At 56.5% G+C, this 26,918-nt stretch overlaps 1 protein-coding gene across 2 annotated transcripts in view; it reads left to right on the top strand.

Annotated features, from left to right (window-relative positions):
* The first annotated feature begins 5,127 nt into the window (after positions 1-5,127).
* The window catches only part of DSCAML1 (DS cell adhesion molecule like 1), a 92,448-nt gene continuing 70,657 nt past the window's right edge, over positions 5,128-26,918 (top strand). For both annotated transcript variants that reach the window (XM_079326717.1, XM_079326718.1), the window contains exons 1-3: positions 5,128-5,266; positions 13,577-13,894; positions 16,196-16,342. In XM_079326717.1, coding sequence (XP_079182843.1) covers positions 5,224-5,266; positions 13,577-13,894; positions 16,196-16,342 — 508 coding nt within the window. In that variant the 5' untranslated portion in view covers positions 5,128-5,223. The remainder of the gene's footprint in view (positions 5,267-13,576; positions 13,895-16,195; positions 16,343-26,918) is intronic.

Genomic DNA, 26,918 nt, shown 5'->3' with positions numbered 1-26,918 from the left:
CTTCTCCCCTGAACCAGGCAATCTCAGAGGATTTCTCTCACAGCCCCTTGAGCCATTAATCTTCTCAGAGTAAATCTTTTCTGCAGCACAAAGGGGATTGGGTAAATAATACAGTGGACAACTGGAGTGCCCTTTTCCTCTGGGAAGGCTTCCAGATCCAAACAGCTTCCCCTCAGCACTGGGTATTCCCTGTTTGCTTTGCCAGTCTCTGGATGCACAGGTACAAGGCAGAGGGGCTCTGGCCAGCCCGTGCTTCATCCCCAGCTGAATGTGAGGGGATGAGGAAGGAACCAGAGCAGCAGCAGCCAGGCAGGAGCTGCCAGCACTGCTCTGTGGTGCCAGGGATGCATTTCGCCCATGAGGAAACACAAATGCAAAATGTCTCCTCGTTAGTTTAAAGAGGAGAGCAGCAAATGGTGACTCAGGGAGCCAGAGAGGAGCACTGGAGAGAAAAGAGATGGGCCAGGCTGGCGAGGAGCCAGCCACGTGCCTCAGCCTCCCTCTGCTCTGCTCCCAAAAAGGCAGCACATCCAGCAGCAGCAGCACCTCTGCAAAACAGCAGCGCTCCAGGGGCTGGAATTCTCCTCCAGCCCCAGGAAATGACATTCCAAACCCCATTTCCACGCTGCACGTGCCCCAAAGCAGAGGTGATTAGGGAGCAGCTGCTCACACAGCGATGCTGTGGGAGTGCAGCTCCGGGATGGACAGGCTGGGTCCTCCCGGTGGGATTCACAGTGGGATTCACAGTGGGATGTGCCTGGAAGCCGAGGAGGGTCCCCACGAACCCAGCCCATGTGTCTCAGAACCGTGCCTTGGAATCACAGAGGTTAGAAAACCCCTCTAAGACCATCCAAGTCCATTAAGCAACGCTGCCAAGGCCAGCACTAAACCATATCCCCAGGGGTCACATCTGTACACATCTGTCTTTTAAATCCCTGCTCTAAATCTGTCCACCGCTGTCCTGGGCAGCCTGTTTAGCCCCTGGAGCTTGATAAAACTGTGCAAAGCCCCCGGAGCTTTGGCGAGGACAGGGACCCCGCTCTCCTCCCCACGCGGGGCTCCCCTCGGTGAAGCCCCCTCGCCCCTGTCCCCACTCCCCTGGTCCCGGCTCAGCAGCGGAGCGCGGCGACACTAGAGGGAACCAAATCCCAGCTTCTTGCCGGGAAAGAAAGAGGCTTTTTCTTGGGAAGGCGGGAATCCCGGCTTGACCGGCAAGGAATTCGGGCTCCGGGCATCGGGGACGCGGAGCTTTTCGCAAAGAACAGAACCACAGGATGGTTTGGGCTGGAAGTCTTAAAGTGTTCCCCCTTTTTGTGTCACTCTTTGTCCATAGTTATAAGTGCCAGGGATCCCTTGTGGAAGCGCAGCTGTTCCTGCAGTGCACGACCCTGAGGGCTCAAGCAGGATGTCATTTTTGGGTATATTGACCTACTGGCACCTGTTTGTCCAGGGTTTGCAGCCCTTTACTGAGGCACAAGCCCCTCGTCACCTCCAGGCCGTTTATCCTCCCTCCACTCCATGTGGCAGCCGCTTGCTCCCTTCTGCTCTGGGGAAACTGAGGCACTGGGGGGCTGCAGCCACGGGCAAGGTGGGGTCCTTCCCCCCTCAGCACCCGCACAGGGCCAGCCTTGGGTAGGGGGCAACCAGGGAGGAGGGGCAGCAGATTTTGCTGGAAGGAATCTTACCCAGGCATGCCCAGCACTTTTCCACCCAGCTGCGGTCGGTAATCAGCTGAAGCCCATCCCGCGTTGCCCCCAGAGCCTGTTCGTGTCACTGGGACTGGGCTTTGTCCCTGCGCGCCAGGGCTGGCCCTGCTCCGAGAGGTGCTGCCAGGGCAAGTTGGCGACGCGTGGGAAGTGCTTTGTGGCAATCGGCTCGCGGCAGATAAGTAGCCCTGTTGTTTTAATGACCGCTTCCTCCGGGGATTTGTCTGCGAGGGCGGCCGAGGCCGCGGGGCCGGTGAGGGGTGCCCTGGCCGGGGGATGCGGGCTGCGGCGGCGGGGGCTGAGCCTGGCAGGTCTGGGGTGATGTGCGCATCCTCCTCTGGGATGTTGGTCCCTCTGTGCCTGCATGGAGAGTGGGGTTCTCGAGTATTAGCGGAAGAATTGCCTTTAGGGGGAAATACCTCACTGGCTAACGGGGTGTGTGAGCACGGGGCACTGCTGTAATCCCCAGAGATCTGGGGTAGCCTGGAGCTGAGTGTAATTCTGCCCAGAGGCAGAAAAAAATGCCAGGGAAGGGGGGATTGAAGGGGGGGGAATGTTTTCAAAGGGGTGTGGGATGACCCGTGCCCTCAGCAGAGGCAGCAAGACCTCCCTGTGCAATTCCTGCTGTGGTGAAGCACAGAGGGTCCCTCCTCCCGGAGCCTGTTGTGGCTCAGAGCTGTGCGTGGGCACGTGTTGCTATAATTTCTCCTGCGTCTTGTGCAGAGTTTGGGCCAGGGAATTAATTCCTCAGTGTGAGCTTCACCCTTGAACCGTGCAGCTGGGCTGGCTGCCGGCTCTGGCAGGCTGCTGGCTGCCTGTGAGCATGGCAGTGGCTACAGGGAGCGTGAGACGGGCTTCTCCCGGCGAGTCACTGCTGGCCCGGCTTCCTGCGAGCCGCCTGTGCCGCCAGAGCGCAGGTCAGCGCTGCCCAAATAATTACCGTGGCGTTTTCCTGCCTTTCCTCATCGCAGCCACACCAAGCACACGATGCAGTTCTGGCTGGTAGCAGGACACCTGCAGCTTTCCGGGCTGAACGAGCACGCAAAGGTGACACACGAACGCTTCCTGTGCGCATCCAGACGCGGAGCTGTGCAAAGGCTGATGTCCCCAAACGCTGGCCGGCAGCTGGGCAAGAGCTGAGCCCCAGGTGTGGGCTGGCAGGAGCTGCTGCTCCGGGAGCTCTGGCTGCCTGCCCAGTGCTGCCAGCCCCGCACGTGTGCCCGGGCTCAGCGAGCTGGCAAAGCGCCTGGGCTGGGCGATCCGTGGAGGAGCAAACAGGGCTGGAGCGAATGGTACAAGCGGCTCAAGGACTCGCCAGGGCTCCCCGAGTGTGACCCAGGCTGAGTGCTCGCCACGCCAGCTTTAAATTTTTACTCTGGGGCTGCTTCCTGCCTCGCCAGCAGCTCTGTCCTGGAGGAAGGAGCCCTCGATATGCTGGGCTGGTTCTCTGAGCTGGGGATGGTGAGGAACCTCACGAGAGCTGCGGAACAGCCAAGGGAGCTAAAAATGAGCGGATGAGCAGCATTTACTCCCCCTGCTCACGTGCCTCACACAGAGATCTGTGGGGCCCCGTGGGTGCCCTGCCAGCTCACGCTCCCCCGTTCCATTCACTCCCAAGTGTAGGAGGGTTCCAACCACACCTGAGTCCGACGCGTTCTGTGCTGGTTTGGAAAGTGCTGTAGCAGGTTCTGGGGCTGGCATCTCGCTGGGACAAGGCTGGGCTGGGCTGCGCTGCCATCCTACAGCAGCTGCCAGGGAGGGAAGGGGGCAGATGCCTCGCATGTGGCTGGGGCTCCCCAGAGCCCGGGCTTCGCTGCTTGCCTGGGTATGGGCCTGCATACCAATTTCCCGGCCAAGTATCGGCGAACATCTGCACGGCGATGTAGGTGGCGATTGAAATGCACCTCGGCTCCTGGAGGGATGGATGTGTGGGCACCGCGTGCGCATCAGCTGCTGCCTCGCCGCCTCTCGGGACTCTGGTGGCGCGGCCAGCGGCGCGGGCGAGGGGCTGGCGAGCGGCACGTGCCCGCGTGGGACGGCTGTGACACCCACGAGCCGCTGAGGTGGCCCGGGAACGGGCTGGGGAGGGGGTGGTGACAACGCTACCCAGATCGGCAGCGCTGAGGAAGAGGAAGCACATCCTTGGGGAGGAGGAGGAGGGAAGGCTGTGCTGTGTCAGACCCGCGCAGCACGGGCGCGGTGTTTGCGCCTGATTCTGCTGCTGGCACTGAGGGCTGGGCAGGGGTTAGGTGGTAGTGGCCTCACTGTGCTCATCACTAAAATGACAGCGTTTTTTGGTGAGGGTGGCCTGGAGCAAGGAGGCGACGGGGAGGATTCTGCGTCCTGGCAGCTTCCCGTGTCCTTTGGCCGTGTCCCCCCTCCGAAATGGGAACCTCCCTCCCACGGGTACCCCCTGGCTGAGCTCTACAGGCGACTTCTAGGTGGGAAGGCTTGCAGAGAATCCACGAGGGCTGGGAATGGCCAAGGGGCTGTTGTTTTCCCAATTTCCGTGACGATAGTTGCGTTCTCAATTGAATCTAAACAGCGCTTTTTAAAAAATCCGAACGTAATGTTTTTCCTGCTGGTTGTTTTGTTTGAAATCTGAATGCTTTAATCTTTCTTTCTGTTTATTTTCCAACAAATTGGGCTTGTAAAGGCTGTTTTGGAAAGCAAAGAAAACCTGCTATAATCACTTCAAGAAAAGACACTCTGAATGCTCTAACGGTCCAGACAAATTGGCTTTGGTGCGACTAAGTCTTGGGGAGTACAAGCCTCGGCTTGAGCTAAGCCTTGGATAAATACACCCCAAAGTAAAGCATTAGCTGGTATTTGTTTGTTATTTGCTGGCTGGAGGGATGAATGTGTAATGAATCTGCTGGCCCTGTCTTGCTTGTGTCCCCTCTCACGGGAGCAGCAGGGGCTGCCGAAACCCTGCTCTCCCATCCTCAGAAGTGTCCAAAGCCAGGCTGGGCAAGGCTTGGAGCAGGTGAAAAGTGTCCCTATGGTCTGTAAGGTCCCTTCCAACCCAAACCATCGTATTATTTTTTGTCCGCCGGATGCTGCACGAGCGTGCGGGTGGCCCGGGGAGCAGCTGCGAGTCCCGGGTGGCCCAGCCGTGCTGCCGGGCCAGGACAGAGCTCACCTAGGGCAAAGCTCCGCGGTGCCGCTTTGCGGGGATGCGGGAGCGAGACCCGCGCTCCGGCCGCACCGGGGCTGACGGCCCGGGGACGAGCGCAGCTCGGGGGCGGCCGGTGGGGGCCAGGAGGCTCTGCCAGCTTTGAGGAGGAGGAGGAAGGGGCTCGGGCGGCGGGGGCCGCGGCCGCCCCCAGCCCTGCGCGGCGCGGGGGGGGCGGGCGCGGGCGGGAGCCCGGCCCACGGGCGGGAGCGGAGCGGGGCGGAGCGGGAGCGGCGCTGGGCACCTCAGCCGGGCTGGCAGCGGCGGCAGGAGCGCGGCACGCCGGGGCACCGCACCTCCGCAATTGCGCCGCAGCCCGGGGCCAGAGCTGCTCTGTATGGCATGTGGCTGGTAACTTTTCTCCTGCTGTACTCTTTGCCGAAAGGTACGTGGGGACCGCGGAGGGGGCGACGGGGGGTCCCCGGCAGCGGGACCGGGTGGGCGGTACGGGCTGCGCCCTCCCCGGGGTTCTCGGTGCTCCGTTTCTTGCTCCCACATCTTTCTGCGCGCCCTTCCCGGCGTCCCGGGGCTCTCGGTGCGCCTTCCTGGGCTGTCGGTGCGCCCTCCCCGCGGTCCCGAGGGTCTCGATAAGCCCTGTTGGGATCTCGATAAGCCCTCCCCGGGACGCCCGCGCCCTCCCCGGCGTCCCGGGGCTCTTGGTGCGCCTTCCTGGGCTGTCGGTGCGCCGTGCCCGGGGTTCCGCGGCTCCCGGTGCCGCGCTCTCGCTGCGCCCTCCCCGAGTGCCCGGGATGTCGGTGCGCTCTGGCGGAGCGCTCGCCCCGGACGGCGCGGCGCAGCGCGGGGCTCGGTGTGCAGGGCTCGGTGTGCAGGGCTCGGTGCGCGGGGCTCGGTGTGCGGGGCTCGGTGCGCGGGGCTCGGTGCGCGGGGCTCGGTGTGCGGGGCTCGGTGCGCGGGGCTCGGTGTGCGGGGCTCGGTGTGCGGAGCTCTGTGTTCAGGGCTCGGTGTGCGGGGCTCTGTGTTCAGGGCTCGGTGCGCGGGGCTCGGTGTGCGGGGCTCGGTGTGCGGGGCTCGGTGCGCGGGGCTCGGTGCGCGGGGCTCGGTGTCGGCGCATCCCGGAGCGGCTCCCGCAGCCGCCGCCGGGACCCCGCACCGACGGGCGCTGCATCCTCCGGCGGGGCCGCGCCGGGACCGAGCGCTCCGTGTCCCCGGAGCGCTTCTCAGCCTGATCCCGCCAGCAGGCGAAATCCAGCGATGCCTTAAAATTCGCATCCTTTCCCCTAGGAATGCTGTGTGAAGTGTAACCCAACGGCTTGACATCAATCAGATTATAGATAAATCATATATGTGTGGGGGGATGGGGAGAATCATGGAACAAGCGTGTCAAGGAGACACACGCTGGAAGATTACAGATTAATTTAAAGTTGGGCATTAAGTGGATGCTGCCCACATCCAGAGAGGTGATACTCTAACCGAGTCTCTGCTCTAGATGCAATTAAAGAGAGGCAGGAGCTGCGTGGAGCACAGGCACTTAAATCCCACTGCGTTTGTTACAACAATCGATCCATGTTACATAAAGGAATTGCCCATTTCCGGATCTGCGGGAATTTTTAATTATGTATCTGTAATAAATTACCTCTTTGCCCACGACCCGACCTGTGGATGCGGTGCTGGAAGCGCCCACCTCTTGGAAAATTGTCTACTCGGAGGATGTAAAATGACATTTGCCCTAATTATCGTCTCTGACATTTGAGAACAGCAAGGGGGAAATTTTAGGAAATGAGGAAAGTGAAAGAAAGGGGACGGAGCTGCTTCCTTTCATGAGCCCTCTCTTGCTGCCCATTACATTACCCCGTTAGCTGAATGTTAATCCAATGAAAAATATTTACTGAGGTTTAATAGGGCACCCTGTCCAGTTGTGCGGTGATGATCAATTATTCCATCAATTATTAATTATGGAATAGCTGCTTTTTTCGAGCTGGGGTGAAGCTGCTTTTGGGAGCTTTACCCAAAATCGCTATTGTGCTTCAGATCTGCTGAGCTGAACGTGCCAGCGTCTGCTTTGCTTACATTTGCATTTTTTACTGTGCTAAAAGGAAAAATAACAAACCTGGAAACAAATAACCGTCGAGGATGCCATGATTCCTTCCGACCCCCAATAGTCAAAATAATAAAGAGTTGCACTGGTTTATTGCTTTTTGCATCTTTTCAGCCCCAGCTTCTTGGAAAAGGGATCTCTTCCCACAGAGCTATCTCGTCGGAGAAGAGCAAATTAAAAGCCTCCATTAGCACAACTCCTCGTGGCCTCATTTTACATTTTATTTCTTAAAAAAAAAAAAAAAATCTTCAGCATCGAACAGTCCTGGTTATGCAAAGTGTTAATGTGAAGCGGTTCCAGAGAGAGGACAGCAATACAATGGAAGTTTCATTAGAATAATAGGACAAAAAAAAAGAATTGCTTAATGCATGATAAACCTTTCAGATACTTAATATTTCTGGGCATCGAAGCACATCCTTTTAACGTGCTCCTGCTGTAGAACAAGAGCTCAAGTAGAAACTGAAAGCAGATAAACATTTGATCCAAGGAACCCCTGAAGTTTAGAAATCCCTTGATGGGCTGTAGCTGCTTATTTCTGCCCCTGTTTATAAAATAAACAGAAATAGGGGGTTGGCAGGCGGAGAGTTGAGCAGTGAGATGGTCTGGCAGTGCGAGGGAGAGCAGCCAGGCAGAGGGGAGGCGAGTGGTGAGATGAGGAACGGACTGGTCACAACTGAGAGGCTGGGAGCCAGGGAAGCGTCTCCCTGCGTGATGTTGCTGGATGGCTCTGCCACCTGATTTATATTGGCATTATATTTACATGATGTTCCCGCGTTGGGCGCAGCGAACGGTGCAGCTCGCGGTTTCTAATCTCTCCCATCTCGGCCCCCCAGTGTGGCACAGCGCTCGTTTGTCTCTGAAATGAAACATGGAAACCTCATTAAATGCACGGAGGAGAAGCCTGCAGTGCTCAGCTCCTCTCGCCGTGCCCGGCGCTTGTTTATCCTGCCAAAATTTCCCAGCACCAGGAGCCACCATGGCGGCCAGCCCAGAGCCTTCACCTGCGCCTGGGCTGCTCCTGCCTTGGGATGGGGAGTGGAAAAAGGCAACCCTGATGTTCCTGGGTGTTTGTCCTCTGCAGGAAGAGGCTGTGCCTGGTGCGAGGGGCGAGTGCCAGGGGTGTGCTGTGGAACAGCCCTTCCTGGAGCTGGGGGCTTGGGGCACAGCTCGGGGCAGCGCCTCGGTGTTGGGGTGCTGGATCTCTGCTGGTGTGGCCCCGTGCTGGGGGATGGATGGGCAGCACTCCATCCTTCTCTGGAGCAGCTGGCGAGCCGAGGGCAAGAGCAGAGCTGGAAGTGTTTGTGGCAGGAATTGTGACACGGCAGCACGCGAGGCTGATGGCATGGAGGCACCTCTCAGCCAGGCACGGGTGCCACGTCCATGGTGGGCACAAAGGAAGGCGCTCGGTCGCTGCAGTGGTGTCGATGCTGCTGTTCGGGGAGGATGTGCAGTGGCAGCTCGGGGTGCAGAGCATTCCTCTCCTCTCACGTCTCGGTTAGAGCCAGCTCTTGGTCTTTACATAACCATGGGTTTGGGAGTCACCCTTTCCCTGCTCGTGGATCCCGCAGAAACGGCCCCCAGTGCGCTCAGGCTGCGTGCCGCCGCCATCATCCGCCAGCAGAGCTCTACCAAACGTGGAGCAATTCCATTGCCAGGCTCGTGCTCCTGCCTGCTCCCAGCTGCGCCTGGCAGGGGCTGCGGCGGCTCCTGGCCCCGGGAGGGGAGTGAGCACGGCTAGGAGGGGACGGGGAGGAGGTGAGGACTGGCAGAGCTGGCCCATGGGTGTCCTGCTGTCGGTGGGAATCCTGGTCTCCACCTTGCAAAGCCACCCAGTGGGTTGTGGTGATGGGGAGCATGGCCTGGCCATTGTGGAGGGCATGGGTGGCCTCTGCTGTGTCCCCTTGCCCACCCCTCATGCCCACTCATCTGACCTCCCTGGGGACACAGGGCTGTCACTCTGGCTGGGTAATGTCACCAGATGTCCCTTGGGACCTCAGGCATTGTGTTCAGCGTGGCCAAGGCAGGGAGGTGGGCTCTGGGAGGGGAGGGAGAGGTCCCTGCCTGTGGCCCTGGGCTCGTTCCTCACCCCCAGAGCTGAGGCTCCCCAGGCTGGGGGGCTCGGGAGGTGGGGCAGGGCTGGGGGATGTCCACCCTGTGTGGATGGTGTGGTGGGGCTGGTACCTCTCAAGAGCTGCCACGGGAGGTTCAGGAAGCAGGAATCCAGCCAGGGGAGCTTTTTTTTCCCAGGCAAGGGTTACAGCCTCAGCCTGGGTGCTGTCGTAATCGCTGGAGGTGGTTCAGGCCTTAATTTCCATGCAGATGCATTAAGGAGCAGGCGCTTGGAGCACGTTTGAGCTGTGCCCTTACCCACAGAGGACCAGAGGCAGGCTCTCCTTGGCTCCCTCTTTGCTTTTTCAGCTCAGGAAGGGCCGTGGTGCTCCAGCCAGAGGGGCTGTGCCCGGGTGGGACTCGTGTGGCTGCCAAATTGCAGTGCCAGGGCAGGGAGGATGCTGTGGCAGGTACCTGCTGTGGCTGCTGCTGTGCTGAATGCCCCAGGCCCTGCTTGGCATTTCCTGACACAATTCCCACCCCTGAGATCTTTCCCTGAGGGGCACAGTGTGCAGGAGTCACGGCTTTAACCCTTTGGGATGGGACACGGTGGGGAGGTGACATCCCAGGAGGATGTGCTGCTCTCCCAGGGACCTCCGTGCTCCCCTTGGAAAGGACCAGCCTCGGGCACTTCCCTCTTCATCCCTTCCATGGTGTTTGGAGGTACCACTTCTTGCTCCACCAGCTCCAAGGTCACTCCCTTGGTTAGCACAGAGCTGGTGAGGGTGTCCTGGGGATGAGGGCTTGGAGGAAGCTCACTCCAGGGAAAGCTGGAGGCTCCTCCAGCATCCTGAATGTGCAGGCAGTGTGTGATGGAATTACTGTCCTCTCCTCAGCACAGAGGAACGACCAGGACTTGCCACCTCCCTGTAATTCCCAGCCTGATGCGTGCCAAGCTTTGGTTCCCTTTCTCCTTGAGCAGTGCAGGTGTCAAACACCCTTAATGAGGATAATAAATGAGCAGGGAGGTGGCCATTAGCCTGCTGCCCTCCTCAGCATGCCTGCAGCCCGGCTCAGGGAAACCCTGGTGTCCCCTCCAGACCCTTTGGGTGGGTTTTTCCTGGGGGGAGCCCCAGCAGGTCCCCACCTGCCTTGGAGGAGGGCAGGGTGGGCACCAGGGAGCTGACACCACCAGGATCAGGAAGGGTGTCAGAAGCTGCCCAGGGGATGGTGTGAACCCCCTTGAAACACCAAATATTCAGCATTTTCCCAGCTCTGTCAGGTCCTTTACCTGGGTAAAGGACAGTGCTCAGCTCTGAGGGACTTGCTGGCCTTGGGTGGGCTCGGGGCTGGCTGTGTGCTGCCAGCACAGGTGATGGACATGCAGGGAGAGCAGGAAAAGCCTCTTATCTCAGGAGGAAGAGCCCTGGCTGGCACAAAGCCGCTCCTTGTCTGAGACTGCTCCTAAATCTGCTTCTTAGAACAGGATGGGCTCTTCCCCAGGAGGTTTTGTGCTGCTGGGGAGGTGATGGCATTGCTGCACCTCTCCCAGAGATGGTGACAGATCCCGGGGACAGTTTGTGGCCCCTCTCTGGAGCAAACAGAACAGCCCAGTGCTTTGCTTTGCTGTGTCACTGAAGGTGCTGGAGTTTGGGAAGTCCAGCCATCAAGACCAGTAAATATTCTGAAGGGATGATAACAAAATGACTTGCTTCTCCCAGCTCGAATAGAGATATTAATATTTCAGCACCTCTAGGTTGTAATTTACCACAATTTAGGAAGATTGAGCTCTGATAACTTAAAACACCTGCCTTTCAGAGCCAGCCCCAGTGTCCAGCCCTGTGCTGGGCTCAGTGCAGCTCCCAGCTGGAGCCAGGCTGGGCTCCAGGCTGCAATCCCAGCAGAAACTGTTCCAGCTCAGCTCCCCCAGCCTCCTCTTTTCAGGTTCATGTGAATTAATGCCCTCGATATGTAGGTTAGGGTCAGCACATCTGACCAGATGTGAGCAGTGATTTCTGGTTTAAAAATATTGCTGTGCTATTTCTAAATTTTTAATCTCTCCCAGTGATTTGGAGACAGTTTTATGAAACATGGAATTAGGATGGTGCTCAATGCTAAATGGTAAAGGAGATTATGAGGATTTAACTCTATACGTCTGTCACATAACTATTGCCAATCCCATAACCTCCATTTTCTATTAAAAATCCCTTTCCCCCTTTGACCTGAAAAAGCTTTATGGGTAATCTGAATTTCTCTGTTTATGAGGTATTTTTCCACTCCTCTCCCCAGCCCCTCACCCGTCCAGCTCTGAGCCCTGCTGGTGCTGCTGAGGATGAGGATGTTTCCCTGGCAGGCTCTGGCTGCTCCAGGAGCCTTCCCAAGCTGTGCTGTGGGATCTGGGGCGAGATCCTGGATGGAGCACAGGGCACAGCCAGATGTCCTTGGTCCAAAGCCAGGCTCAAGGTGGCTTTTGCTGTGCCCTGGCTCCAGCCATCTTCTGCTCAGCTCAGGCTCAGCCACAAATAGCTCTGTGCTGCTCGTGCAGGCTTTGTTTCCCTTCCTCTGCCTGCAAATGTGCGTTTTTTTCCCTTTCATGTATTTGGGAGAAGCACCGCGCTGCTGGGATGAAGGGAAATGCTGATTCATGACGACAAACCAGCCTGGAGATGTCACAAAATGACATCTGCAGGGCCGAGCAGTGGCCCTGTGGCTCTGTGAGGGCTCGGCTGGAGCTTTGCTCCTCTGTCCGTCCAGGGAGGGAAAAATAAATGGCTTTGTCTCCTTCCACCCGTGTGTGGACACAGGGAGCTGGTGCATGGGAGCACAAGGAGATGATGTGGTGACCTCTAAATTGGTTGTCTCGTGTGGTGGCACAGCTGGACCTCACGATCAGCTCATCCCTTCTGTGGCACAGAGGGCTCTGAGCAGGCAGGGGAGGAAACCTGGTCATTTTTGGGGATGATTCTGTGCAGTGCACACAGAGAGCAAGAGTCAGGTGCTGAAAGAGGCTCCAGGTTGTACATCCAGCTGGGACAAGGGTGGAGAGGAGTCTGCTCTGAGCAGAGATGTCTCAGGGTGTCCCATCCTGAGCAGGTTGAGGATGGTTTGGGGGCTGGTGGCTCTGAGCAGGACAGGCACCTGGCTGGAGAAGCTTGGCACAGAGATGGAGCGGCAATGGCCACTCTGGAGCCGAGGGTGAGCCTTTCCTTCTCCCCCTGCTGCCATCCCCTCCTCCCCAAGTTAAGGAATCGAGGTCAGGGAGGGTCCCCCGTGGCTCCTTCTGAACGGGGCTGATCTGCTTATTGGCTCTGCGGCACCACGGGCGCGCTCAGCCGCTGCTATTAATACACCCGCCGAGGGCCCTTCCCAGATCCCTGTCCTTCCGCCCACTTGGAAAGAGTGCAGCTAAAAAAAGAAAGCGGATCTAAGTGACTGGGGGCCTCCTCATCCTTATTTATAGCCAACTGCACTGGCTTGGGTTGGGAAGGGGGAGCTCGTGGTCCTGGAGGGACCTGGAGAGAAGGAGGCACGGCAGGAGTTGGGTGCAGAGGTCCATTCCCGACTTCCCAAGAAGGGAAGTGTTCTCCAGCAGTGAGAGCTGCTCCTGGGTGTGCAGGTGGGACAAGCTCTGCCTGGACTGTGCCCATGAACACACCTCGTTTGGATGGTGCAGGGATGCCCAGGAGAGGCTCAGGCTGAGGGCAGGATGGGTCTGGGATTCCCTGCCTGTGGCTCTGGGTGAGAGGAGCAGCTCTGATCGTGGTTTTCCAGCCCCTCTCCTGGTTTGGAGGCAGTGGCAGGGTGGCAGGGGAGGTCTCTGCCCTGCCTGGCAGTGATGTGCACTGGGTGTGTTGGCACTGCTGTGCTGAGGGGTGCTGGATGGGGCTGCTCCAGGCTGGGGGATCACAGGAATGTCGGGGTTGGCAGGAGGAGCAGTGCTGATGCTTGTCACGGTGTCCCCGGGGCTGTGGGTGCTCAGAGCCAGCCGGGCACCCCTGGGCAAGCCTCGGGGGCTGCCCGGGGTGTCCATCCTCGCCTGCACAGCCCCTGGCTGTCCTGCCGAGGTGCCTGTGATCCCTGATCCGTGCTGGCAGCAGGAGCGCTGGCCTGTGAAGGTGGCCTGTGTGCTTCCAGCCGTGCGCGGATGCTCCCGCGCTCCCCTGCTCCGCACGCAGGGCCGGGCTGTGCCGGGGGTCTCTGTGCCAGGGAGGGCTCTGTGCCAGGGGGTCTCTGTGTCAAGGGATCTCTGTGCCGGGGGTCTCTGTGCCAGGGAGGGCTCTGTGCCAGGGGGTCTCTGTGTCAAGGGATCTCTGTGCCGGGGGTCTCTGTGCCAGGGAGGGCTCTGTGCCAGGGGGTCTCTGTGTCAAGGGGTCTCTGTATCAAGGGATCTCTGTGCCAGGGAGGGTCTCTGTGCCAGGGAGGGTCTCTGTGTCAAGGGATCTCCGTGCCGGGGGTCTCTGTGCCGGGGGTCTCTGTGCCAGGGGTCTCTGTGCCAGGGAGGGTCTCTGTGTCAGGGGGTCTCTGTGCCCCCCAGGGCTGGCGATCCCTGCAGTGACCCCTCTGCCCTCGTGGCCTCTGCTTTGTCCGCAGCACACGCTGAAGATGTTGGAACCAGCCTCTACTTTGTGAACGACTCCCTGCAGCAGGTCACCTTCTCCAGCACAGTGGGGGTGGTGATCCCCTGCCCGGCAGCAGGGTCACCCAGCGCCGTCCTTCGGTGGTACCTGGCCACAGGTGACGACATCTACGATGTGCCCCACATCCGGCATGTCCATGCCAATGGGACTTTGCAGCTCTACCCCTTCTCGCCATCAGCCTTCAATAGCTTTATCCACGACAACGACTACTTCTGCACCGCAGAGAACTCGGCTGGCAAAATCAGGAGCCCAAACATCCGTGTTAAAGCAGGTAGGAGCTCCCTGTGGGCGGTGGGTTTGCACGGGGGGCTGGAGTCTCCCTGCTCTGCTCCGTGGGCTCCCGGAGTGCAGAACCAGGGCTGCTGCCTTGGGTTCCTGCAAGAGGATGGAGCAGGGAGAGGGGCAGAGCGTTGGGTGGGATGAGCAGCTTGGAGGTCCCCATGTGCTGTGGCTGCAGCCTGGTGGCAGGAGAGTTCCTCTCCCCTTCAAAGGGATTGTCTCACCCAACTGCTCGCAGAGGCTTTTCCCAGCTGTGGGAGGGGCTGGGCCACATCTGTCCGTGCTGCTGGGGGCCCCCTCAGTGTCCCACAGCCCAGTTCCCACTGCAGCACCCAGCCTCAGCTTGTCAAGGCTTATTAGGAACAAAAAAAAAAAAAAAAAAAAAAAAAAAAGAAAGGAAAAAAAAAAAAAAAAAAAAGGAGGAATATGGCAAAGAGCTGATTCCAAAAGCCATTATAGTAAATTATTGACCAGGCTGAGGAGGGCTAATAGCCCAGGAATGGCTTCATTATGTTACCTATTAAAAGTGGGGCTAGCAGAGGGAACGTGACAGAAGTGACTACAGGGTTTTTTTATTTTAATACCTTGTACTGTGGAGTAAATTGGTATTAACCCCCTTCTGCAGAGTGAATTATTTACCAGCACTCTCAGGTTACCTATAAACCACAGCGTGGTGGAGGAGCAGATGGGGTGTAGTAAATGTGGAGCTGCTGCTCTCCCCATGTGGGCTCTGCTGGGATCCCAGAGCTGCCCTGGGATCACAGAGGGGGAATCCTGGCTCTCATCCCCCTCTCCATCCAGAAGCACCCCTGCTGTTGGGCTGGCAGCTCAGCCTCCCTCTGTGTTAGCAGGAGATGTGGATGCCCTGTGGGGCCAGCAGGATGCCTCCAGCTCCTGGAGCTGCTCTGCCTTTCTGGCAGTGGAAATGGTTGTGGAACCACAATTCCCCAGCTGCTGCTCCCTCCTGGCCATCCCACATCCCAGTCACTCTCCAGTGCTTTCTAATGGCAGTGCAGCACAGAGAGCCAATTACAGCTGGAGAAAGAAGGCAATTAAATCAAATGCGGTGGAAACTGAAAATATGAGGGGGAAAAAAAAATCTCTGGAAGTCTTGGGAAAGCTGTTGGTGAGCAGATGGAGCAAATTTCTCCAGCCAGGTCTGAGTGTGCTGGCTGTGGCTGTGTGCTGCCCTCCTGCTGCAGCCCTGGCTGTGGGGCTGGCACAGGTCAGGGATGCAGTGGGGCTGTGCCCAGCTGGGGTGCTCGTGGTGGCAGGGAGCACTCAGGATGCTCCTCGTGGTCCCTGCTGGCCTTTAAAGCCTGTGAATAAACCTCAGCTCCAGGTGATTAAGGAAGCTTTTGCTGGTTAATCTGCTTTGGCTCTGCAGCCCCTTTCCATGGCAGCCTCTCCCCGTGCCCTCGTGGCACATCTCTGAGCAGGGAGCCCTGAAATCCCGGGAAATCAGGGTGGAAAATGCTGTCACCGTCTCACTGCAGGCTTGGCTGTGCCAGGTGTGGGATGCAGTGCCCCCAGGGACTTCCCACTCAGGGAAAACTCCTTCCTTTTGGGGCTGCTGAGGGCTTTGGTGAGCTGCTCCTGCTCTGGCCAGTTGTTAGATGACAAAGTGACCGTGTATTTGTCATGATGGCAATCATGTCCACGTCCTACAGGGCACAATTACTGTCACAGTAAAGAGGGAGCTGCCCTCAAATGCATTTTGTACCCAAATTTCAGGAGTTAGTGGTGTCTTTGTTGCTGGGGTTGGTGGCATCTCTTTGTCTTGCTGGAGAGGCTGAGGAGGCTCCAGCTCACCCAGCAGGTGCTCCTGGAGCATTGCTGCTGGTCCAGGGAGCAGCACAGAGCTGTCAAAGGGATGTGCATCTCCCTGAGAAATAGGGCACATGCTGGGAACATGTGGCACAGCTCAGAAAATTGTCACCTGCTTCCCTCAAACATTCCTGAATGCCTTTAGGAGGGTCCCAGGCTCTGTGGCACAGGCTGTCTGTCCCAGGATGCATTTTCAGCATCTAGAAGTGAAATGCACATTACAGCTTGGAAATGTCATTGAGTCTGGCAAGCTCAGGTGACCCTGGCAGGTCCCAGCAGCAGGACCTGGGCCAGGTGTCCCTCTGTCCCCAGCAGAGAATCCCTCCCTTCCCCAGGAAGGTGTTTGGGATGGAAGCAGCGTGTGGCTGGGTGGGTTGGTTTGTTTGGGAAACGTGGGATTCTAGCAAAAGGAAGTGTGTTTTCCTCCTGCACTGTCATGCTACCAACCATCTGCTTCCCTGCACAGTTTTCAGGGAACCGTACACCGTTCGGGTGGAGGACCAAAGGTCGATGCGTGGAAACGTGGCTGTTTTCAAGTGCCTCATCCCCTCTTCAGTGCAGGAATATGTTAGTGTTGTATCCTGGGAGAAAGACACCGTTTCTATCATCCCAGGTAAGAGAGGAGCACCTGTTCTCTTGGAACTCTGACCTGCTTTACCATGTGTGACGTTTGCTGCCATGGAGGATCTGGTTTTTTGGCTTGTTGTCTGCACTTGTGCTGCCCAGCAAAGGATTTTGTTGGTGATTTTGCAGGCTGGGAAGTGCTGCTGGTGTGAGCAGAGGTGTGGTGTCCAGGCTCTCCTGGGTGCTCTGGCTGTGTCCCCCTCAGGTGAAGGATGCTCAGTGTAATTTTGGCAGCACTTGTGCCTTGTCCTGGTTTCTGCAGGATGTGTTGGGTACCTGGCACTGCTGCTTGGACAACAGGGACAGCACCTGCAGTCAGGGCTGGGGTTTGTCTTGTCAGGATGATGCTCCAGTCAAAACTCCACATTTTCTTGTGGATTTTCACAACTGATTCGACCACCGGGAGAGGAACTTGGTAAAAATGCCATCTCTCTTTTCCCTGTGATGGAACCTGCTTGGCCTGCCTGTCCCATGTCCCTGCCTCGTAGCCTGGGCTGTGTCCCACTCGGAGCTGAGTTCCATGTGTGGGGAAGGGGCTGTGGGAGGGACAGCAGCACTCACTCAGCTCTGCAGGTCCAGGGGGTTTTCCCCAGGTGTTTCCCTGTGGTTTTTTGGCAGGGGTTCCTGCCTGGCTGTGGCAGTTCTGGGCACAGCGTGGGGCCAGCTCCGTGTCCCCGTGTTCGGGGTGACCTCGTGGCTCCTGCTATTGATGGCAGCACTGGCAGCACTGTGTGTGAGCTGGTAGTAAAGCAATCAATAACTGCTTTCCCCGGGGGATCCAGAGGGAATTAAAGGATTTTGCCCAAAGTGAACGCTCTGCACTTGATATTTGCTCACCAAGTCAGAAAATCCCGGTGCTCTCCCACATCCCACCGCTGCCGTGGGGAGCAGAGGGCACTGAGAGCAGGGCTGGGACTGGCAGGAGGAGCTGAAGGGGCAAAGTGCTTCACCTGGAGGGGCTGCCCTGCTCTCCTGGGGACTCTGGTGGCTCCTGCTGGTGGGCTGTGCCCCCTGAGTGCAGCCAAGGTGCTGAGCTACCTGTGCTGGTGGTCCCTGGCAGGGGACAGACTGGCAGCGTGCCCTTGCCAGCCTTCATGTGGGTGTGGAGCACAGGGTGGATTTCTGAGTGGTGGGTGGGAAGGAGGAGCTGGTGGTGCCCATGCCCTGGGGCTCTGAGCTGCTCGGGTGGGGCTGTGATGCATTTTGGGCAATGCTGGCTGTGGGCTGTCCCGAGTGGGACACGAGGTCCATCAGGACGACAGGAGCTGCTGTTTCCTCCGTGGTTTGGGAATCCTTTGCTCTGGGATTCGGGAGGATGAGCCCGTGTGGCCAGCGGGCTCAGCAGCGGGTTTGCCAAGTGAGCATCCCTGCACTCGCGTGATCTTAACCAGACTTGTTCCCAAGTTTGCTGTGGCAGTGGATTTTTTAATATGATGATTTAATTAGGGTGGAACGATTTTAACATTCTAAAGCAATAATTACCCTAAAGACAGAACATATAAATTGTGTTACAGTGCAGAGTCAACACAAGCAAACATGTTTTGCCGTTGGATTACAAATATAGTATCTGCCTGAAGCTTATTTTTTTTGTTGCTGGTGTGTTAGAGCTAAAACTGGCTTTGCTGTTACCAAAAATATGTTTTTTCCTGACCTCTGCTGAACCTCTGCGTCTGCCCTGATTCTGAGTGAGGAAGATGAGGGGAGGGGATGGGGTGGAGGTGAGGAAGGCTGGATGTGGTGCTGGGGCTCCTGTGGGTCCCAGTGCTGGGTTCTCTCTGGTGAGACCCTGCAGTGCAGGAGGGCAGGGCTCCACCTGAGCTGAGCTCTGCTCTCTCCTGACTCCAGCCTGCCAAACCTGCTGCTTTCCCCAAAAGTTTGCTCTAGTGCTCCCTGTGGAAGGCTGGGCATCTTCCCAGCAGCTCGAGGAGCAGTCCTGATGTGCAGAGCAGGGAAAATCTCCATCCGCATTTCTTGGTGGCACAAAGCTCTTTTAAAGTGGCTGTTGTCCTAGTAAATGTCTTTTCCCCAAGCAAACCAAAATCCCTGCAGCTGAGAAATAGGGGCAGTGAGTGTTTCCCCTGGGGCTGTCCTTGTGAACTCAACCTTGTGTGGCTGGGGGAACCTTTTGTGAGCTTTCCCAGGTTCTGGGAAGAAATTCTGCTCTGGCACAGGGTGCCCAGAGAAGCTGTGGCTGCCCCATCCCTGGCAGGGTCCAAGGCCAGCCTGGATAGGGCTTGGAGCAACCTGGGACATTGGAAGGTGTCCCTGCCATGGCAGGGGAGAAACAAGGTGGGCTTTTAGGTGTCTTCCAAGACAAATGTTCTTTAATTCTATGACTGACTTTTTTTTTTTTTTTTAATTAATTGGGATTACAGGGCTCCCAACCTCTCACGTTTTTCCAGCCAAACCTTGTTGGTCTTTTGGTGGGTGCAGAGCCCTGGTGGTGCCTTGCTGGTGAGAGCCCAGCTGGAGAGCTGCTGTCTCCATCCCCAGGGTGTGGGTGATGAGTTGTGCTGTTTGGTTAACTTGGCAACACCGTAACCTACCCCGAAATCAAAGATAAACTCTTTATGGCAGGTTATCCCGCACGTAAATCATCATTAGTGCAGCTCATTTTTGTTTAGTGCCCACCTGACTGTGCTGCTGTGTGTTCAGAGAAGTCAAGGGTTGCAGAGAAATTACAGGGTTTTCAAAAACCCATTTGCCTTGCTGGTGCTCACATCAGAATCAATCTTGCCTCGTGTTCCAGCCTTGCCACAGCCACAGCCCCACTGCCAGGGACAGCCACACCTCAAACTCAGCTGCTCCTGCTGCATCTTGGTGTGTGTTTGAGGTGCTGGATGGACCTGAGCAGAGTTTTACACACCCTTCACCTCTTTTCCCTGGAGTGAGAGTGAGAAAATCCTGCTGCAAGGTGCTTTATGAACTCAGCATTGTAAACAGCTTTTCTTTCATTATTTTATGATTATTTCGTGTGGCAATGTGGAGCCCAGGTGTGTGGGCACTCCTGGGGTGCCTGTCCAGCTGCACTCTGCAAAAACAACACGAGGAGCTTTGTGACACCACAAAGAGGGGTTTGAGCATTTCCCCCCTCCTCAGCTGCTGCAAGGGGTTCATCTGGGCACTGCTTGGCTTTTGCAGCCCTCTGAGCACACAGGTGCTGTGGACTGGCACCCAAACCATCCCCCAGCTGCCTCAGGGGTGTCACTGTGTCCAGCTTTGCCTTGCTGGGCACCAATGTCACCTGTCCAGGCTGTGCCAGTGGGGAAAACAGCACAGGGGCTGGTGAGGGCAGTGGGATTTGGAGGCAGTGAGCATTACCAGCCTGGCAAAGCCAGAGCAGAGCTGTTATTTGCTGCTTCAGTGCTGTGTACTTGATAGGTTGTGTTGGAAAAAATCTAAATAGAGCACTTGTCAAGGTACCAGCGTTTCTAAGGGTGCTGCCTTTGTCACCAGCCTAATACAAATCCTCTGAGGGCTGTGCAGATGAGGATGTACTTAGTCACTGGTTATCCACAAAGCCTTTTCTCTGGAAAGCAAAACGTAAAGCTTGCCAGAAGGAAGGAGCTGGGAAAAAAAAGTAGTTCTGTGAAGTTTTAGAGGTGTTTTTGAGTGTGTTGTGGGCTGAGCCTTTTAGGAGTTTCCAAAATATCTCTGCCTGAGTTAATCTGTTTGTGGTGCTGCAGCTGTGAGCTTCACTTGACCTGTGTGGCTGTTTCTATCCCATCCTCAGATGTCCCCAAGGCTGGTTTTGGGGTCATTAAACTCCCTCAGGAGCTCTTTAGTGGTGTGGGCAATGAAAGGGCAGCAGCTTCCTCGAGGTTTTGTGTGGTCCATCCCCCCCCAAAAAAATGCTTGCTGTCCACTGCTACATATTCTTGTCTCTGAAATTGCAAAAGTGGGACTGCACACAAATTCCACTGTAATCCATTCCAGGACATGGTGAGTCCAGGGATGAGATTGGGATTTCTGTGATTTCTGGGATATTTTGGGATTTCTGGGCACAGCAATCCCCCCTGGACGAGTGTTGCCTGCCAAGGGGCACGGGGAGGATGGTCCAGGGGGCAGAAGAGCCAGGACCTGGATAATTCAGCATTGTCCTTGTGTCAATGGGCTCATTCTGGGGACATCAGGCTCCTGCTCCTGGGGAAAAGCTGGAAGCTGGGACAGAATAAAAACACGGTCATCCCTTGTTGGTGTGCCTGGTGAGGTCTGGGGCTGAAGGTTGGTGTTTGGGGTTGGTTTGGCCGAATTTGGGATGGAAGTTGTGCCAGGCTCGAGGCCACCCCGCTGCCCTGCTGTCCCTGAGAGGAGGGACCCAGGGAGTGCAGGGAGAAATCCCCACACAGCACTGAGAGGGAGCACTGGGCACAAGGCTTGGCCTTTTCACTTGAGTTTTGTCACTTTGTGCCCGGGCCGGGCAGAGCCCTGATGTGACAGCACTGTCCTGTCCTTCCCTGGCTGCAGGTGCCACAGAACCTTTTCCCCCTGTCGGCCTCGAGATCTCCAAAGGTGTCCCAGCTTCTCCCCCACCCCTTGCCACCCTCTCTGGCTGCGACATGTGCCCAGACCTGTTACAGAGGGAAGTAGCTCCAGGCGTTATTCTCACCAAGTGGGGTGAGATTCTGTCTGAAATCATTTCATCCTTCCCCAGAGACTTGGCGTGAATTTTATCTAATCGCCATGGCAACAGATAAAAAAAGGTGTGAGCACATCTCCTTTTGCTGTGATAATTCAGATTTATATATTCAGATCAGATTGGAGTTAGAGATTTTAAAAGGAGCAGATGCAGCAGAAGGTGTGACTGCAAATAATGTGGCGAGAACGTTTGATGATCCTGCCCTTTAAGAGGGGAGAGCGCTTTCCCGCAGGTTTTTTTGGAATATAATTATTCCATCAAATCCACTTTAACAAGGACTCATTATAGCCCTGATAATGCAGAGTCACGTTGGAGACAATCTCCACACGCATGCACACACGGCACACGCAGGGACCACAACAAGTAAACAGCAGCCTGCCAGCAGCCAGAGCCAAGGTGGCCACCCTGTCCCCCTGTCACCTCCTGGTGCCCCAATTCCACAGCTCCCAGCCTTCCCCAGCCCTGCAGCAGGACCCCAGTGGGGATTTGGTGACACTGAGCTCGGGCTGTCCCAAACCAAAGCTGTTGGCAGATTTTGCTGTGCTGTGGCAGCGACTGCAGGAAAAGGAAGCTGTGGCTGAGAGCGGAGAAAGGGATCACAGAATCACGGGGTGGTTTGGGCTAGAGGTGACCTCAGGTGATCCCATCCCACCCCTGCTGTGGGCAGGGACATCTTCCACTGTCCCAGGTGGCTCCGAGCCCATCCTGGACACTGCCAGGGATCCAGAGGCAGCCACAGCTGCTCTGGGCACCCTGTGCCATCCTTAGTGCCCCTCCAGCCACCCTGAGGAGCACAGGGAAGGGATGAATGGTGAGTAGAGAGGGTGGGATGCATGCCTGAGGGTCTGGAGATCCCACAGGAGGCATGGGGGCTGTAATTCTCTTCCTGGAGGGCAGAAAGCAGGAGGAGGAAGAGATCAGCTGGAGAGGATGCTCTCCTGAGTCCCAGGGTGACCCTGCATCCTTCCACTCACACTGAAAGGCACTCTGAGGTCTTTCAGGAAATGCCCAGGAAATTGGGGACAAGAGGGAATTCTGGAGCACCCCACTGGTGGCAGAGGGAAAAGGGGAGGGATGTGGGCAGGAGGGGATTGGGACTGATGAGCCTCAGAGGTGTCTGGAATTCCCCAGAGTCTCTCAGGGACTCTTGGAACATGCGCTGCACATCCCTGAGAGAGAAATCTGTGCTCTGCACCAGCCCCCAGAGAAGGTGCTGGGCACAGCTCTCAACAGCTTGAGGCCCTGCACAGGACAGCACTGAGAATCATCCCAGCAAAATGCCAGAGCCTGCTCTGAGGGATGGGTTTGCTGGTTCTCCACCCAATCTTTGTCCTGTTATACCTCTATTTAAATGTCATCTGTGAGAGAGGAGCTGCTGCTGGCTCCTGTCCTGCTGCCCCAGGTCTCCCCCGGGAGCCCAGCCTGCCCGGGCAGTAATTGCTGCAGCAAAGCCAAGTGATGTGAGAGCTGAGCAGGTCAAACCTCTTCCCAAACCACAAAACCGTGTTTGTGTGAGCCTGAGCCTCCTGCCCCTGGGGCTGCGAGGGACAGCAGCTGCAGCAGAGCTGGAGTCACCTCACCTTGTGGTGGGCAGCTCATCCCGGGGTCTGGGGGCTCCTGGGCAGGGCTGGGGGCGGTGGGGGTGTGAATCCTGCTCCCCCTCCTCCCCGTGCAGCCGTGCACATCCCCAGATGCAGAAACAATCACGGTCATTATTCCTGCCATGGTGACAGTGACAGTGGCAGAGATGCCAGCTTCCTCACACAGACGGCTTTATTTCATCTCCTCTGTTTTTCAAAGCCTCTTTCATTTTGTATGAGGAGACAGATGTGAAGGGCTGCAGGCTGATAAATTCTGCTGTCTTATGAAAAGAGAGGGTGGGTTTTTGTTGTGGTTGCTGCTCTTCCTCCTTCCCTCCCTCCCTCCCCAGCTCCCTCCCAGTCATCTCTTGCTGTCGAGGGTGCTCCCTGCTCTGGGCATGGGACACTGGTCACCTCTCTGGGGCAGCCAGGGCTGAGTTTTTGGGGCTAGAACATAGAGCTGTGGTGATGAGAGCTTGGTTGGAAAAAGAAGAGCCCCTGGTTGGAAGGAAAGCAGCCCAGTGGTGCAGGTGCCTCCCAAAACACCCCACCCATCAGGGAGGAGCTGATCCTGGCTGTGGAGCCAGAGGGTAGAACCCAAATCCTCGTCCTTGTGTGAGGTCAGGGATGGGCTGCTGTGGTCTGTGCAGTGAGGGGCAGCTGTGGCACGGGGAGGAAGCAGTCAGCGCTCCTTTGTGGGGCTGGTGGAAATCTCTGCTCTGTTCCTCTGCCTTCCTTCTTGCAGCAGTGTGGCTCCAGTGGCCAGTGGAACGTGCCCTGAGTGGCACCAGGGGTCCCAGTGCAGGCCCCCTTCCCCCCTCCTGCTCTGCTGACGATAGTTCAAGTTTAAAAATAAATTGCTCCATCTTTAATTGCGGTTTAAATAACTGCTTCATTTTTATTTAAATGTGGCTCTGCAAGGCTTGGAGAACAATTAGGAGAAAATACAGGGCATTGCTCTGGTGCATGTGTTCAAGCATATAATTAATTTTTTTTATTATACTGATGTTTGCCGAATCTGGAAAAAGATCTTATTGTTCCTCTTGATTCAGTCACGCAGAGGATCTACAAATACACCAGCCATTTCAGGACTCCATTTCATCAGCCCTGGGGCTGACACGCTCAGGGGAGGCTCCTTGGCTCCCTGGCCTTTGGGGTGACTCCAGTGGGGTCTGCAGCCCCAGGGAGGGGTGGGCTGCTCTGGGTCTGCTGTCTGCAGGGCCTGCCCAGTGCCAGGATGTGCCCTCAGCCCCTTCTGAAGGATTTTGGTGCTGCCTCACTGCCCAGAGCCCATCCCAGGGGCTCACTGGGTGAGGGTTTGTGCTTTTTGTCAGTGAGTGGTGTTCACTCCAACCCATGGCTGGGGATGTGGAGTGCAACCTCTGCGAGGCTCAGCCTGACCCAGGCACCTCTGCGGGTGGGGCTGGCCATTCAGGACTGTAAATCTCATTCAGAGTCAATAGGGATTATGTTCCCAAGTGCCCGACATTGCTAAAGTGCTTCTCCAAGTGCTGGGAGGAAGCTGCATGCGATCTGGCGGGCTCTGAGCTTATCAGTCAAAGGTGCTTTGCTCGGTGACAGAAGCCACTTGTGGTAAACAAGCTGCTGGCCCTTTGGACCCCTGACAATCTTTTAACCATTTATTAAAGCGGCTAGGAGCTCTTCTTGGAAATGAAATCTTAATAGCGAGCGTGGCAGAGATTTTTCACAGATGGCAGCACTGCCAAAAGCAGGCATTCAAGAAAACATTCATCAAAAACATTCATTTCTTTCAAAAAGAAATTGACGTTTATAGCGTAGACAAATTTGGGACTCATTTGCTTTGCCTTTCAGTTTCGGGATTTTTAGAGGTCACGTTTTTCTGCACCTTCGAGGGTTAGAAACTGGTGTTATTTTTAACTGGAAACTGAGATTCTCGTGTAACATGTCACCAGGAAATGGGGCATGTGGAGGGGCTGGGGTATGGCAGGACACGTACAGCGCTGGGGGATCAAATTGTGGAATATTCTGATTTGGAAGGGACCCACAAGGACCGTCAAAGTCCTGTCATCCACCCCAGCAATCCCACCCTGTGGCTGGGAGCATTGTCCAAATGCCCCTGAAACTCTGGCAGCCTTGGGGCTGTGGCCACCCTCCCCTGGCTGTGCTCCAGGGGCTCCAGGCTCTGCCCTGACTCCTGGTCTCTGGTTTTTATGGGGTGGGATGCTGCCCTGCAGGCTCCCCAGTGATGGAGAGGATGGCAGGGCCCAGTGGGAGCTGCATTCCCTGCCATGGTGAGGCAGGGAGCTGCCACATGCCCCGGAGAGCATCTCTGGACCCCACCCCACCCTCACCCTTGGCGAGGCCGGGAAGGACGGGTGTGCCCTCCCTCCTTAAAAAGCCAGAAATTCCCCTAAGAGGGAGCAATTCATTCGCAGCTCATCTCCATTTCATCTGAAGGCTGCACCACGCTGGGTTTCAGCCTTGTTATGTTTTCTCTTGAGCAATACCTTTTTATTTCTGCAGTGTTTAATATTCCTTTCCAGAGCCTCCGTTGCCTGTTCTGGGTCTTTCCACTGAAAGCAGCTTTAAAACTATAATTTTTCGTGGCTGAGCATGTCACAACCAGCTGGGTCCTCTTTGCTTGAGTGCTGTCGCCCCTCCCCATCCTCCCCGTGCCCGCTCTTCCCTCCGTGCCAGGCATCCCTAGTGAGGGGTACCCTTCACAGGCACACTCAGCTCGAGCAGAAGTGGTTTATCCTGCCCATGCCAGCCTGGTGCTTGGAGCTTGGCACTGTGGAGGGCTGTAAATGCTGTCACAGGGCTGGGGAAGCAAATGGTGGTGAAGGCACAGAGATCATCCCTGTGCTGGTCAAGGGGATGGATGGGATGTGTTTCCCCATCTTTGCAGAGTAAGAGGAAGGACAGGCCAGTGTTTCCCCATCCCTGGGGAGTTCTGGTGGTGGCTGAGATGAAAACTCCATGCTGGTCATGGCTTTGCATTCCCCAGACCTTTTTTCAGCTTTGAGCTGCCTCTCCCCATGAACCAGCTCTCCTTTGCAGTGGGGAGCAGCAGCGTGCTGCTGGAGCTGTGGCCAGCTCTGGCGACCCCCCTGGTGTGTCACTTGGTGTCCCTGTGCCCCCAGCCCGTGTGCTGTGCCTGCAGCTCCCCCTGCCAGCCCGGGCTGCCCGAGCTGTGTTCGCGGTTCCGCCGCCTCCCGAGCGCTGCGCTGATGTTTCTACAGCTTGTTTCACACTCCTGCAGATCCCGGGAGCAAAGCTGTGCCACGCTGCCAGGCTCACAGGCAGCAGGGCTTGGGAAGCACCCCTTGGGTTAGGGCTGGCCTGCTGTGGGTGCCTGGGTGGGATTTCCCAGGTTCAACCCACGCAGCTCCATCAGGGAGGTGATTGCTGCCTTCCTCAGGTGAACTCTGTCTGCACCTTGGACCGTTTCCATGTGCTTAGCACCGCTCCTTGTGCTGTTGTATCATCGATCCCACATCCTGGCACGTCCCTGTTTGAGCAGGAGCTTTGGCCATTGCACACGCTGGATGTACAGCACGCGCCCGGCGGTGTCAAGAATTAACTTCGTAATCATCTCCGTGATCTTTCTTGGCAGAGCTCTGGCATAACCTGTCGTGTCTTATCTGGGAATTGCCTGTGAGTTATTGTTGACTCTGGCCTGGCTCTCAGGGCGAGCCAGGTTTTGGCTCTTCCAGTGCTCTGGGCGCCCTGGGCTTTGGCTCCAGTTTGCAGCTGCAAAATCACAGCTGGAAATCTGGTGGGGGATCTCCTGCCTGAGGCTGGGGGAGGGTATGGCCCACACCCCTGTGTGCCCCCACTGAGCATTGTTTCTGCACCTCAGCTCTGCAGATCTGCTGGTCTCACTTCCTGAAGCTGTTAAAAACACACACGTTTCTCTTTCCTGCAGAATTCTTTGGAGATTACATTTTTGTTCTAGTCAAGAGCAGATTTAACCAAATGCCCATCTTGCAATGCCAGGTCCTATGAAATGGGAATGGCTGAGTTCCCCCTTTATTTATCCATATATACACAATGCCCAAAACAAGCTAAAAATGATGGATTGTGCTTAATGCTGCTGCGTGATGCAGATAAGACCGTAATTATTTGTTTGGGCAGCTTAAATCAACACCAAAAGCCTGATGGAAAACAAAGAGATAATTTCAATCTCTTTGTGTGTGTCTCGTGGGCTGTGTGACCAAGCGTGAACCTGCAGCAGGGGCTGTGTGAGTTTTGCATGGGTGCCTGGTTAAAGCAGGTCATTGTGGTGTCACGCTCCACGTGCCACCCTCTGAGTGTGCCAGGGCTGTGCCAGGGGACAGACACACCCTGGGCTCCTTGCTGGC

Source organism: Erithacus rubecula (assembly GCF_903797595.1).
Source record: "Erithacus rubecula genome assembly, chromosome: 25".
Classification (NCBI taxonomy): Eukaryota; Metazoa; Chordata; class Aves; order Passeriformes; family Muscicapidae; genus Erithacus; species Erithacus rubecula.
This window is presented reverse-complemented; position numbering and strand designations above follow the sequence as displayed.